At 44.2% G+C, this 13,010-nt stretch overlaps 1 protein-coding gene across 1 annotated transcript; it reads right to left on the bottom strand.

Moving 5' to 3' along the window:
- Positions 1 to 4,722: 4,722 nt before the first annotated feature.
- Positions 4,723 to 6,147, bottom strand: LOC144677434 (uncharacterized). Its single transcript, XM_078537523.1, has 2 exons — positions 5,189 to 6,147; positions 4,723 to 5,104 (listed from the first exon to the last, which is right to left on the bottom strand). Exons 1-2 carry the CDS (start codon positions 6,145 to 6,147, stop codon positions 4,723 to 4,725), a joined length of 1,341 nt encoding a protein of 446 aa, XP_078393649.1.
- Between the last annotated feature and the right edge of the window lie 6,863 nt (positions 6,148 to 13,010).

Genomic DNA, 13,010 nt, shown 5'->3' with positions numbered 1-13,010 from the left:
AGATGGTTTTGAAAGTCAGCTCAGGACAGATTGAAACAGATTGCCAGGATATAACAGAGTTGTTAAATGACTATTTCACATCAGTCTGCACTCCTGTGGATGATGTTCAGAATCCAGCTGTGGGATGTGCTGTTGACAGTAACATCATCAATATTAAAGTAGAAAGTGATTGTCATCCTGGATAAAATAGGAAATCTCAAACTAGATGGTGCTCCAGGTCCAGATGATACCCACCCAAGGCTGCTTAAAGAGATGGGTAGGTTGCTCTTTGAGCCCCTTGGCCGAATCTTCAACAGCTCAATAGAGTCGGGGATTGTTCCCTGAGATTGGAAGGCAGCTCACTTAGTTCCCACTTTCCGAATTGGAGACAAAGCAGAGCCAGGGAACGACAGGCCCATCAGTGTGATGTCGATCACAGGGAAGATGCTTGAAGGGATCCTAAGAGATGCTGTTTCTGATCACTGGGGAAGAGAAGGAGCCATTAGAGATCCTCAACACGGCTTCTGGAAAGTGAGGTCGCAATTTACAAACCTGTTTGTGTTTTGTGGAGAAGTTGTTGTGTTTGTGGATGAGGAGAATCATGTTGACATTGTCTATCTCTGGGTGTAATCCAACAACAACACCTTGTATTTACACAGAGGGTTGTGGAGCTGGAGGAAGTTACAGACACTCAGGAGTGTCAAACTCATTTTCCATGGTGGCTCTGATCTGATATCCTGGCACTGGGTGAGGGTCACATTCAGCAGAAGTTATTAAAATGGAACTATATACAGATAAACTACATCAGTATTTTCTGACATTTCCATTTATTTACTGCTCCTGCTGCTCCCGACATCTGACACCTCTTAGCTTCAACCATCACATCAACACTTGGAGCAAATGATGGGCTGAGGCCTGTCTCGGATAAAAACACGAGGACCACTTGTGATCACAGAAATTTACAGCACAGAGGAGGCCATTGAGCCCATCATGCATGTGCTGGCCGAAAATTAGTTATCCAGTCTAATCCCACTTTCCAGCTCTTGTAGCCCTGGAGGTTACAGCACCTCCAGCTGTATATTGGAGTGTTTCTTAAATGTGATGAGAGTTTCTGCCTCTACCACCCTTTCAGACAGTGAGTTCCAGATCCCCAACCACCCTCTGGGTGAAAACATTACTCAACTCCTCTCTAATCCTCCATCAATTAGTTTAAATCTTTGCCCCTTGGTTATTGATCTCTCTGTTAATGAAATAGGTCCTGTCCGCTCTATCTGGGCCCCTCATAATTTTATATATCTTAATTAAATCTCCCCTCAGCCACCTCTGTTCCACAGAAAACAATCCCAGTCTATCAGATCTTTCCTCACAGTTAAAGTTCCCCAATCTGGGCAACATCCAGATAAATCTCTTCTGTACCCTCTCCAGTGCAATCACATCCTTCCTGTAATGTGGTGACCTGAACTGTATTCAGTGCTCTAGCTGTGGTCGAACTAGTGTTCTTTATAGTTCTAGAATAACTACGCTCTCACCTTCCGTTGACTTCAATGTAGTAGAAACTGACAGTTGGAACCTGTCAACATTTGAAAGATATTTACAAATGATTCGAGGGTTTCTTACAGATGGGATCTTTCTCTGTTCTGTCCACTCGAGGTGTTAGATAAGACGTTCTCCTGGGAATATCGAGCTGGAATATTGGGCCGTGATGTGTTTCCTTGTTCATCTTGTTGACTCTAACTGTTGAATCTTGTGATAATCAAACTCACAACAATAGATTGTCTTTTCCTGACTTTATTAACAGCACTGCAATCATACAGACAGAGTATAGTTCCCTGATCCGGGGAACACGGGTAATGTTGGGGTAGATGCCTCGTTGTTCGAGTATGTCCAAGCTGTCAATGATTGCATCATTTTCTGTGGCTCCTCTCATGACTGAAGAGTCTGATGTGGGATTGCCATGGACGCCCACAGAACTGGCAGTTCATGTTGTCGTTGTTGGTACCGGAGGAACTTCTGCAGCTGCTCCACCACTGGTCTTCCTCTGGGCACATCGGATGTTGCGAGTCTGGAGTAGATGGTCCTTGAAACATGCTGAACCAAATTTCAGTGTTTGCCTCCACATGGGCCGGTCGGCTACGGTGTTTTCCCCAGAGAGGTGGTCTGCAATGCACAAGTTTGCAAGGCTCTTTTATAGGGTGTCCTTGTACCGTTTGAACTGACCATCTTGATGTTGTTTACCCTGAGGCAGTTCCCCATTGACGATCTGCTTGGGGATTCTGTCATCATCCATGTGGGGGACATGGCTTGGCCATCCAAGTGGAATTTTCTGGAGGGTGGTCTCTGTGCTGTTGAGTCCAGCACGACGGAGACCTCGTTGTTTTGTGATTTTGTCCTGCCATCGAATTCTCGTGATGGACCTCAGGTGTCTTTGGTGGAAGCGTTCCAGAGCTTTGATGCGGCTCTGATAGCAAACCCGGGATTCTGCTCCATACAGCAGGGTGGTAAGGACAATGGCCTGGGAGAGTCTGAGTTTAGTCTTCAGGTTAATGCCATGCTGCTTCCCAACACAAACACAAATAATACAGTGGATTCAGAGCTCGATTACATAGGATTACAGAGGTTATAAGGCACAAAAACAGGCCATTCAGCCTAACCAGTCCATGCTGGTGTTTATGATCCACTCGAGCCTCCTCCCATCTTTCCTCATCTAAATCTATCACTGTAACCCTCTACTCCCTTCTCCCTCTTGTGCTTATCTCGTTTCCCCTTAAATACATCTATACTATTCACTTCACCCACTCCCTGTGGTAGCGAGTTCCACATTCTCACCACTCTCTGGGTGAAGAAGTTTCTTCTGAATTCCCTATTGGATTCTTGGTGACTATCTTATATTTATGGTCTCTCTTCCCCACAAGAGGAAGCATTCTCTCTGTATCCTCTCTATCAAAACCTTTCATCATTTTAAAGGCCTCTCAGTCTCCTTTATCCAAGAGAGAAGAGACCCAGCCTGTCAATCCTTTCCTCATATGTAAACACACACATTTCTGGTATCATTCTTGTCAAACAGAGCATCCTTTCGGCTGTTCACAACAGGCAAAGTACTGACCATAATCAACCGGCCCATGCTTGCAAATCTCAGAACAAAGTGTCCAACATGATAAGTGACTCTGTAATTGGACAGCACTTACTAAACAAATCTGATTGTGCTAAGAATGACACTGACAAACAATTTAATATTATCAGTAATGCTCACGGTATAGCTCACTTACACATGCTAGAAACTCATGTATTCACACACAGGGTCCTGTCCTTTGCAAACAGAAAGAGCATGTCCACACACTGCGCTTTCTCAACAAAACAAAAGCTTAGGGACAGTCATTCCCTGGTTCATTTCCCATGACCAATCAGAGTCAACCTGCCTGGTTTGAATTTAAAAAGCTTGGCAGTTAACTACTGCCTGGTGCATTTTCCATGGTAATACCTCTACTAATCACAGTCCTCGTGCCAACCAATCAGCCCCTCTTCTCATGTAGTATAAATCATTGTTCCATTTACAATTGGTATTCTTACAAATCTGTCCTGATGAAAAACTTCAACAGAATGTCTCTTTTTTCACAAATTTTCAGCAAAATTTCACCAATAATGATCCTGGGTCTGTTATCCTTCCCTGGATGCCAAGGCTAGGAGGACATAATAACATAAGAAATAGGAACAGGAGTAGACCATTTGGCCCCTTGAGCCTGCTCCACTATTCAATAAGATCATGGCTGATCTTCTTGTGTTTCAATCCTGATAACCTTTGATTCCCTTACCTAACAAGAATCTATCTACCTCTGCTTTAAAAATATTCAGTGACCCCGCCTCCACCACCTTCAGAGGCAGAGTTCCAAAGTTGCAGAACGCTCTGAGAGAGAAGAAGTTCTCATTTCTGTCCTAAAAGGGCGACGCTGATTTTAAAACAGTGCCCCCTAGTTCTGGACTCACCCACAAGAGGAAACAGCCTTTCGACGTCCACCTTGTCAAGGCCGTTCAGGATCTTGTATACTTCAATCAAATCACCCCTCACTCTTCTGAACTCCAGTGGAAACAAGCCCAGTCTGTCCAACCTTTCATATGACAACCCACTCATTCCAGGTATCAATCCAGTAAACCTCCTTTGAACTGCCTCCAATGCATTTATATCCTTCCTTAAATAAGGAGACCAAAACTGTATACAGTATTCGAGGTGCAATCTCACCAATGCCCTGTACAACTGAAGCATGAAACCCTTACATTTATGTTCAATCTCTCTCGTAATAAAGGATCGCATTCCATTAGCCTTCTTAATTACTTGCTTTACCTGCATACTAACTTTTTGTGACTCATGTACTAGAATACCTAGATCCCTCTGCACCCAGAATTATGCAGCCGTTCTCCATTTAAGTAATACTCTGCTTTTTCATTCTCCCTGCCAAAGTGAACTTCACATTTTCCCACATTAAATTCCATTTGCCAGATCTTTGTCCACTCACTCAACCTACCTATATCCATCTGCAACCTCCTCATGTCCTCTTCACAACATACTTTCCTACCTATCTTTGTGTCCACTGCAAATTTAGCTACTTCTTCACTCCCCTAATCTAAGTCATTGATGTAAATCGTAAAAAGTTGAGACACTCTGGGAGGTACAGGGAGCTGGGACTTGTCCATGAGAGTAACTGAACGTATGAGAACTGAAATAATCTAGAGTTATAAAGGAGAAAAGGTTCAGTTCAGGATGTGATTCTCAGCATCAACAACTGAATCCAACTTTTCTGGTAACATGTGAACTCTCTCATGTTTCAGCAGGTCGGATGACCGAGTAAATCTCTTCTCACACACGGAGCAGGTGAATGGACTCTCCCCAGTGTGAACACTTTGGTGTCTCAGCAGGTTGGATGACTTAGTGAATCCCTTCTCACACACAGAACAGGAGAACGGCCTCAACCCCATATGAATGCGGTGGTGTCTCAGCAGGTGGGTTGAACCAGTGAATCCCTTCCCACACACAGAGCAGGTGAACAGCTTCTCCCTCGTGTGAATGCGCTGGTGTCTCACCAGATAAGATGAACAAGTGAATCCCTTCCCACACACTGTGCAGGTGAACGGCCTCTCTCCAGTGTGACTGCGCTGGTGTCTCACCAGATGGGATGAATGAGCGAATCTCTTCCCACACGTGGAGCAGGTGAACGGCCTCACACCGGTGTGAACTCGCTCATGTACCTCAAGGTAGGACAAACGAGAGAAACTCTTGCCACACACGGAGCAGATGAACGGCCTCTCCCCAGTGTGAACCCGCTGATGTGTCCACAGGTTGGCTGACTGAGTGAATCTCTTCCCACACACGGAGCAGGTGAACGGTCTCTCTCCAGTATGAACTCGCTTGTGTATCAGAAGTTGGTTTGAACGAGTGAATCCCTTGCCACATATGGAGCAGGTGAATGGTCTCTCCCCGGTGTGAATCCGTTGGTGTATCAGAAGGCTGGATGACCGAATGAAACTCTTCCCACACACGGAGCAGATGAATGGTCTCTCCCCAGTGTGACCACGCTTGTGTGTCAGAAGGTGGAAAGAATGAGTGAATCTCTTTCCACACACAGAGCAGGGGAACAGTCTCTCCCCAGTGTGAATGCACTGGTGCCTCAGCAGATCAATGCTTCTTTTAAAGGTTTTCTCACATTCGGAGCATTTAAAAGGTCTCTCATCTGAGTGAACCAGTTGGTGCTTAGTGTAGCTTGAAAACTGAGTGAATGCCTTCCCACACTGGGAGCAGCTGAACGGCCTGTCCTTGGTGTGAACTCGCTGGTGCTCAGTGAGATGCACTGACTCGCGGAACGACTCCCCACAGTGAGAGCAGCTGAACGGCCTCTCGTGTGTGTGAAGGAGCTGGTGCTCTGCGAGGCGGGAGAACAGCCTGAACCTCTTCCCACAGTGGGAGCAGCTGAACGGTCTCTCATCATTGTGAACTCGCTGCTGTTGGACCAGTTCCTCAGAGATTTTAATGCTTTTCCCAGAGTCAGAGCATTGAAGAGGCTTCTCATCAAAGTGATCAAGCTGGTGTGCCAGCAGGTTGGATGAACACATGAATTTCTTCCCACATGCAGAACAAGTGAACAGCCTCTCACTGTTGTGAGCTCGCTGTCGTGTCAGCATGTTTAGCAGCTGTATTAATCCCTTCACACAGGAGGAGCAGGAGAACAGCCTCTCACCGGTTTCCAGCTGAGACGGTCGATTAAATCCCTTCAGATGTATAAATCTTCAGGTCCCAATAAACCAGCTGACTCTGTCAGACATGAGGTTTGGTTTGATATTCCTGTCTGAAAATCCTCCTCTTCTATTACCCTGTAAAATAAGTTTACAAAGAATTACACAGAGTATACATTACACAAACAGGCCATTCGGTTTATCTACTCTGTACTGGAGTTTCTACTCCACATGAATTTCCTCCCATTCTGCCAACCTAATCTCAGCCGTTCAGTTGATCTTTCTAATCCCTTTTCTCTCATGTTCTCATCCAGTTTCTTTTTGAAAGAGTCTCAGGTATTTTTCTCAGCCACTTAATGTAGTAGTGAGTTCCACATTTTAATTACTGCCTCAGGAAAGAAGCATCTCCAGTTTTCCTGTTGGATTTATTTGTAACTATTGTGTACATAAGACCTCCAGCATTGGACAGACCAACAAGAGGAAACATTCTGTCCGCATCGACCTGCCCATCCTAATGAGGATTTTAAAGACCTAGATAAAAGCAAAATACTGCGGATGCTGGAAATCTGAAACAAGAACAAAAATTGCAGGAAAAACTCAGCAGGTCTGACAGCATCTGTGGAGAGAAAGACAGAGTTAATGTTTCGAGTCCGTTTGACTCTTGAGTTCTAAAGAAGTCATATGGACTCGAAACATTAACTCTGTCTTTCTGTCCGTTGATGCTGTCAGACCTGCTGAGTTTTTCCAGCAATTTTTGTTTTTATTTTAAAGACCTATGTCAGACGAGACAAATATTTCTCTTGGTTTGAGTTTGCTGTGTGTAAATCCTCCCCTTCTAACCCCCTGTAAAAGGAGTTTCCAAAATCCATCCCTATCAGTCCAGGAAATTCACAATATTCTCTCCTCCTGCTGACAGGGACAGGGATGTCCGCGCATGCGCCCTGCTGCACATTTCCCCCTGTAAAGATGGCGACCGTTAACTCCGTCATTTTACTGAGAACCGCGGCCCGCAGCTGCCCCCACGACCGTTCGCTGCGACCGCGGGACCACTGCAATTTATTCGGGTGTCGAAGCTGCCAGTGGATCTGTATAAAATCTCACTGCCCACTCCACCGCCTCCGATCCTCCCCATCTACCGGCTTCAGTTACTCGCCTACACTCGGAAATTGTCATCTCCTTCGACCAGCTCTTGCTGCAGGAAGCAACTGCGCATGCTTCCCTAAAAGCACCCACAATGCTCGACTCACACCCAGTATTGCGCCTGCAGCGAGGATAGGGCACATTCTGCACCGCCGCGAATGCTGGGTAAAGCCTCGGCCATTGAGCAGCGATATTGTTGAATAGAAAATCGTGTTTTGTGATCGATTGGAGTCATAAGGTCAAGATATGACATTATCGCATCAATTGAAACAGCAGTCAAAGTGCACGGGTCCTCCACCATAGTTCTGTCCTGGGTGTAATTAATAGAAATTAACACTTCAACAATTAAATTCAAACTCACTGGAGTCTCAGAACGTGGGGGAAAGAAATTATTTTTTTCCCAAGGCTCAGAACACTTAAGATGTCTCTTTCTAGAAAGAAAGCGCTAATTTGTGAATCAAATCCTTTGAACTTTCTAAATTGGTGAGAAAACTAAGCAAATCCTTTCTCACTCGTGAAATAACTGAAAGGTCTCTCTGCAGTCTGACTGCTATTGTGTCAGTAAATGGGATGACCAACTGAATCTCCTTCCGCTTCCAGATGGTGATGATCTTTTCATGCTGTGATTTTACTCATAGTTTCCAGCTCAGACGGGGATCTGAAACCCTTCTTGCAATGAGCTCCACCTTCTCAGCACTCTCCAGTTCAGGAAAAGAAAAATACTGCGGATGCTGGAAATCTGAATAAAAACAGAAAGTGCTGGAATTTTCAGCAGATCTGATTGCGTCTGTGGAGAAAGAAACATAGTTTACATGTATTTCAGTCTGTGACCTTTTATCAGAACCACACTGTTTCTGTGCATCACTCTGATTTTCAGTCCACTGAAGCAGCCACTGAAAACTGCCCTCGACTTCACTGGAAGTACAAGGGACAAGTTTGTAGGTGTGGTCTAATGTACAATGCATGATGGTATTTCAAAAGAGAGCCTATGTACCAACAGATATTTACATTAATTAACTAAACTTCTTAACCTTGAAGTCTGCTTAAAAAATTTACCTTTTTAACAAAGTCAGGACAATACAGCTCATACACACTCTGTCTCCAGATTTCTAGCCAAATGAGTGCATCTGCCATTTTATAGCTTTCTCTCTCTCTCTCCCTCTTCTATGCAGACCATGTTAAACAAACATGTGTCACTCTTTGAACTGCCATTTCTTGAGGTGTTGTGGCAATTTCAAAAGCCTAGAATGTTAATAACCTTATCCTCACAACCTTAATCTTCCCCAAACTAAAGATTATCTGTAAAATATTAAGATGAACCATGAACAAGATGGTTATGAAAATATGTGTTTCATTGTTTCAACACTTCAAAATGATGATTGTTTTCCTATGTAAATGCCTATGTTCGTTCAATGAAATGTTTGTAAAAGATAATGGTGGAGAAAGACTGAGAGTTTTTAGTGAAGTGAAATGGGTCAACAGAGAAGCAACATATTTCCAATCAGAGCAGAAATAGATGACAGATACATAACGTTCTTCCACCTGTAGTTTCATCACGAGTTCCATTACCATCGCTTTTGACATGCATCCTCATCCCCTTTGTAATTTAATCTATCCCTATTTATTTCCCTATCCCCCACTTTCCGTGTCTGTGAACTTGTCCTGATGGAAGTTCAGTGTCTTCGACCATTAACTGTTTCTCTCTCCACAGACTCGGTCTGACCTGCTCAGTATTCCCAGCATTTCCTTTTTGTGAATTAGACTGAGAGATGTATGGTCAGTTCCCCTTGGTCAGGGATGTTTGACACTGATTTCCATAGTGCAGTGATCATAATATTTGATTTACAAGTGAAATTACTGGTTTCATCCGACATGGAAATGTTGTGTTTCAATTGCAAAGGGCAGGTGATCAGGCCACTGGACTAATAACCCAGATGCACGACAACAGGTTCAAATCCCACCATGGCAGTGGGAGAAATTTAATCAATAAGTCTGAATTTCAAAACTAGCCTCTGTAATGGTGACCATGAAACTATCATAAAAACAAAAAGCTAAAAGCTACTGCGGATGCTGGAAATCCAAAACAAAAACAGAATTACCTGGAAAAACTCAGCAGGTCTGGCAGCATCGGTGGAGAAGAAATCAGTTAACGTTTCGAGTCTTCATGACTCTTCGCCAGTTCTGCCGGAACAGAACTTCAGCCTGGACACAGTCCAGGAGCACGATGACCATCCACATGTTGTCCCTGTTGGATAAAATCAAACACAGGGTTTATTCTCCATCTGGCTATCTGAACGTTTCATTTTGTACAGTTTACACTGATCTCCATGGTAACACAGATATTGTATTTCCTTCCCTCGTTTCCAATTTGCTAATATAAGATTTGTTTATCCCAATCTATTTAGATCATCAAATGGATTTTCCCAGGTAGCCCCCTCCCCCCCACCCAGACCTATCCTGTTTAACAATGTTTTTAACATGACTTCATCTCTCATCGAACAGTTTATGTAACGGGTGGGGTATTTCTCCCTGGAGGTGTTGAGATGGGCAGCACCATCTTCTCCACTGCCTGTAGCAGGGAGGATATTAAAGTTTGTTGGAGGTTCTGGGGAAACTGGTCCTGAGTCTGTCGAGCAGCCATGGGGAGTGCGACCCGGGGGATTCACAATCTGGATTGGCGACTTGTCATGAGCTAAAATGGGCTGTGACCAGGTGAGTGAACAGGAGTGGAGTGAATGGTCATTAAGACACCAGGCAAGGCAGTGACCCAGTCATTGGCCTCGACCAGATCATCAGCTCCCCTCATGACAGCTTTATTCAGTGTCTTTTCTCCCAAGTGATTAAAGCTCCCGACCATGCCACTGGACTCTGGGTGGTCGGGGATGTGGAAATGTTGTTCCACACCCACAAGATGACCCAGCTGCTGCATTACTACTGCTGTGAAATGAGAACCATTATCACTCTCTATCCTTTTCCGAAAGCCACATCTGGTAAAGATCTAGAAAAACTCAGCAGGTCTGGCAGCATCGGTGGAGGAGAGCACAGTTGACATTTCGAGTCCTCATGACCCTTCAATGATCCTCCGCCGATGCTGCCAGACCTGCTGAGTTTTTCCAGGTATTTCTGTTTCTGTTTTTGTTTTGGATTTCCAGCATCTGCAGTTTTTTGGTTTTATCTCTGGTAAAGATCTGTTCCCACAAGTTTTTAGCTGCGGCAACTGCACCATTTTTACAGACAGGGAAAGCTTCAATCCACCAGCCAACATACATATAACTATCAGGATATACCAGTCCCCTCCTTTACTGTGGGTTGTGGGCCTGCCTATGTTTCCCAGCGACATAATTCAGATGGGATGTGCCCATTGGGACCTTACATTTCGCAGGGCCAGATTAATTTGGATACAGGTGAGACACAGGTTCAGGTGGTAATGGACATCCTGGTGCGTCCTCAGCCACCAAGAGTAATTATGTAACATATTGAGGACTTGAAACAGAGAAACACTCCCCTAATTTGATTCATAAACAAAATTAATTCTTTTTTAAGCCATCAAGGTGTGGCCTAAATCAAAAATAGAGCCATCCTCGTGATAGAAAACCTCATTGTGTAAGATGAGTGAATCCTTACTTGCTGTGAGGGATGAGGGAAAGTCTTTGCTATGGTGTACGGCCTCTTTGACCACAGTCACATCAGGGTCAGGGTCCTGACAAGTTTTTAAATCAGGTTTAACTGGAGGCTATCGTACCAGTGCCAATGATTGTGTTTTGAGTGGATCCCAAGAAATCCCCTCTGGAGCAGCTTTCCTGGCGAGTCAGTCGGCCTGGTTATTACCATCACCCTCTTCACTAACTCCTGCTGCTGATGTACATTCACCTTACAAATAGCAACTTGACCCAGTCACTTACCAGCAAGATCCCAAATCATTCACAATTTGGAATGGTGGTTGAGTGATTTTCTTTCTGCTGTGGAGAAGCTGTGTATTTTTTTTTTGCCAGAGTCGTAGGTTTTCCCTGAGGGAGTTACAACCAAAGGATATTTTCAGAATAGTTGGAGATTCCATCAGTAACAGATTGAAGGGCTGTGATCACAATAACCTCAGACTTCTGGGCTAAATATTGCGGTGGGTATTTAATGAAGGTACTATGGCTGTCAAGAAGCAAAGCCACAGCACTAGTCTGATACAGTCCTTGTTTATAAAACCGAGACCCATCCACATAAACTCCACTGGAGTGTGTGGCCTTAATGCATCCATTGGACACTGCCTCTTTCATGTGACAACTATGTGGGGTTCTTTCATACTGCAACATCCGAGCCAATTGGTATTTGTGATATTACAGGATATTAATACCTTTGCTTTTTTACTCCATAATTCATCGACTCTGTCATTCCAGGGATATTCTCTTAACTTGGCCCTTTCTTAATAATGTTACTGTGGTATATGGGACGTGTAGAATTACTCAATTAAACTCTACCAGGTACTCTGTGTGCTTAACTCTTATTTGAAGGCAATATACCTGTGGATGCTGAAGATCTGAAATAAAAACAGAAGGTTCTGGAAAAACTCAGTAGGTCTGGCAGCATCTGTGGAGAGAGAAACAGAGTTAATGTTTCGGGTGAAATATGAGTCTTTGGAACTGAAGAGAGGTAGAAATGGGATGGGTTTTATGCTGTTGAAAAAATGGTGTCAGGTCGAACAAAAGAGGTCAGGGATAGTTTAGAGGGCAGGAGAGATTAAACAACGAAGATGTAATTGAATGAAAGGTAAAGGGAGTGGTAATGGTTGTGATAAAGAAACAAGACACAGTAAGTTTTAATGTCAGAATAAACGATGAAAATCTGTCCATTTCAGTTCTGAAGGAGAGTCGTATTACACTCAAAATGTTAACTCTGTTTCTCTCTCCAATGACGCTGCCAGACCTGCTGAGTTTTTCCAGTACTTTCTGTTTTTATTTCAGTGAATCCTTTATATCTGATAAATACACTGATCTTTCCACAGGGATGGGTGTGTCTAAGAAGCATCCACCTGAAAAGCCTTTTCCATTCACCACTACAGCAGATATACATTGTTCTGACCCTGCCAGCAGGGCTGTGGAATTAATTGGATGGATCTTCAAAAAAGCGAGCACAGGTGTGATGAGCTGAATTAAATTCTATCTGTGATGTATCATTCTATAAAAGAGTGAATATTCATTATCAGGGATCGAAACGCAAGGAGGGAGGAACCAATGACTTTGGGATTTAACCCAGCCAGGCACCTAGACGGGAGGAGGGAGAGGGGAACCAGTGGAAAAGCTTTAAAAGTTCAGTGTATTCCCACAGGAGAGCAGAAATTTAAATCACTTTGAAAAATGGAACATAGCGACGCACAGAATTATACGAGTTTTAAATTTTTTTTTCAATTGGGTAACAAAATTATTTTCTATTCTGTATTTCGAATGTCAATGGCGCTGCTGTTACCCAACATTCCCTGCGGGTGTGAATGTGCTCTTATACATCCCGCAGGTGCGCAGGCGCCGTGCTGACCTCTGAAGCATGCGCAGTGCCACTTTGATCGGAGCCCTGCGAGTGCGGGAGAGGCTTTTGGAAACGGGTGAGCGCGGGCGGGGCAGAGGGAGGAATGGAGCCGGGGAGGGGAGTGGAGTGAGGGGAGGCTTCATAAACACCCGATGTAGGCC

This window comes from Cetorhinus maximus, unplaced genomic scaffold (assembly GCF_964194155.1).
Source record: "Cetorhinus maximus unplaced genomic scaffold, sCetMax3.hap1.1 HAP1_SCAFFOLD_2520, whole genome shotgun sequence".
Classification (NCBI taxonomy): domain Eukaryota; kingdom Metazoa; phylum Chordata; class Chondrichthyes; order Lamniformes; family Cetorhinidae; genus Cetorhinus; species Cetorhinus maximus.
Note: the sequence above shows the minus strand (reverse complement) of the source record. Positions and strands in the feature narration are given on the sequence as shown.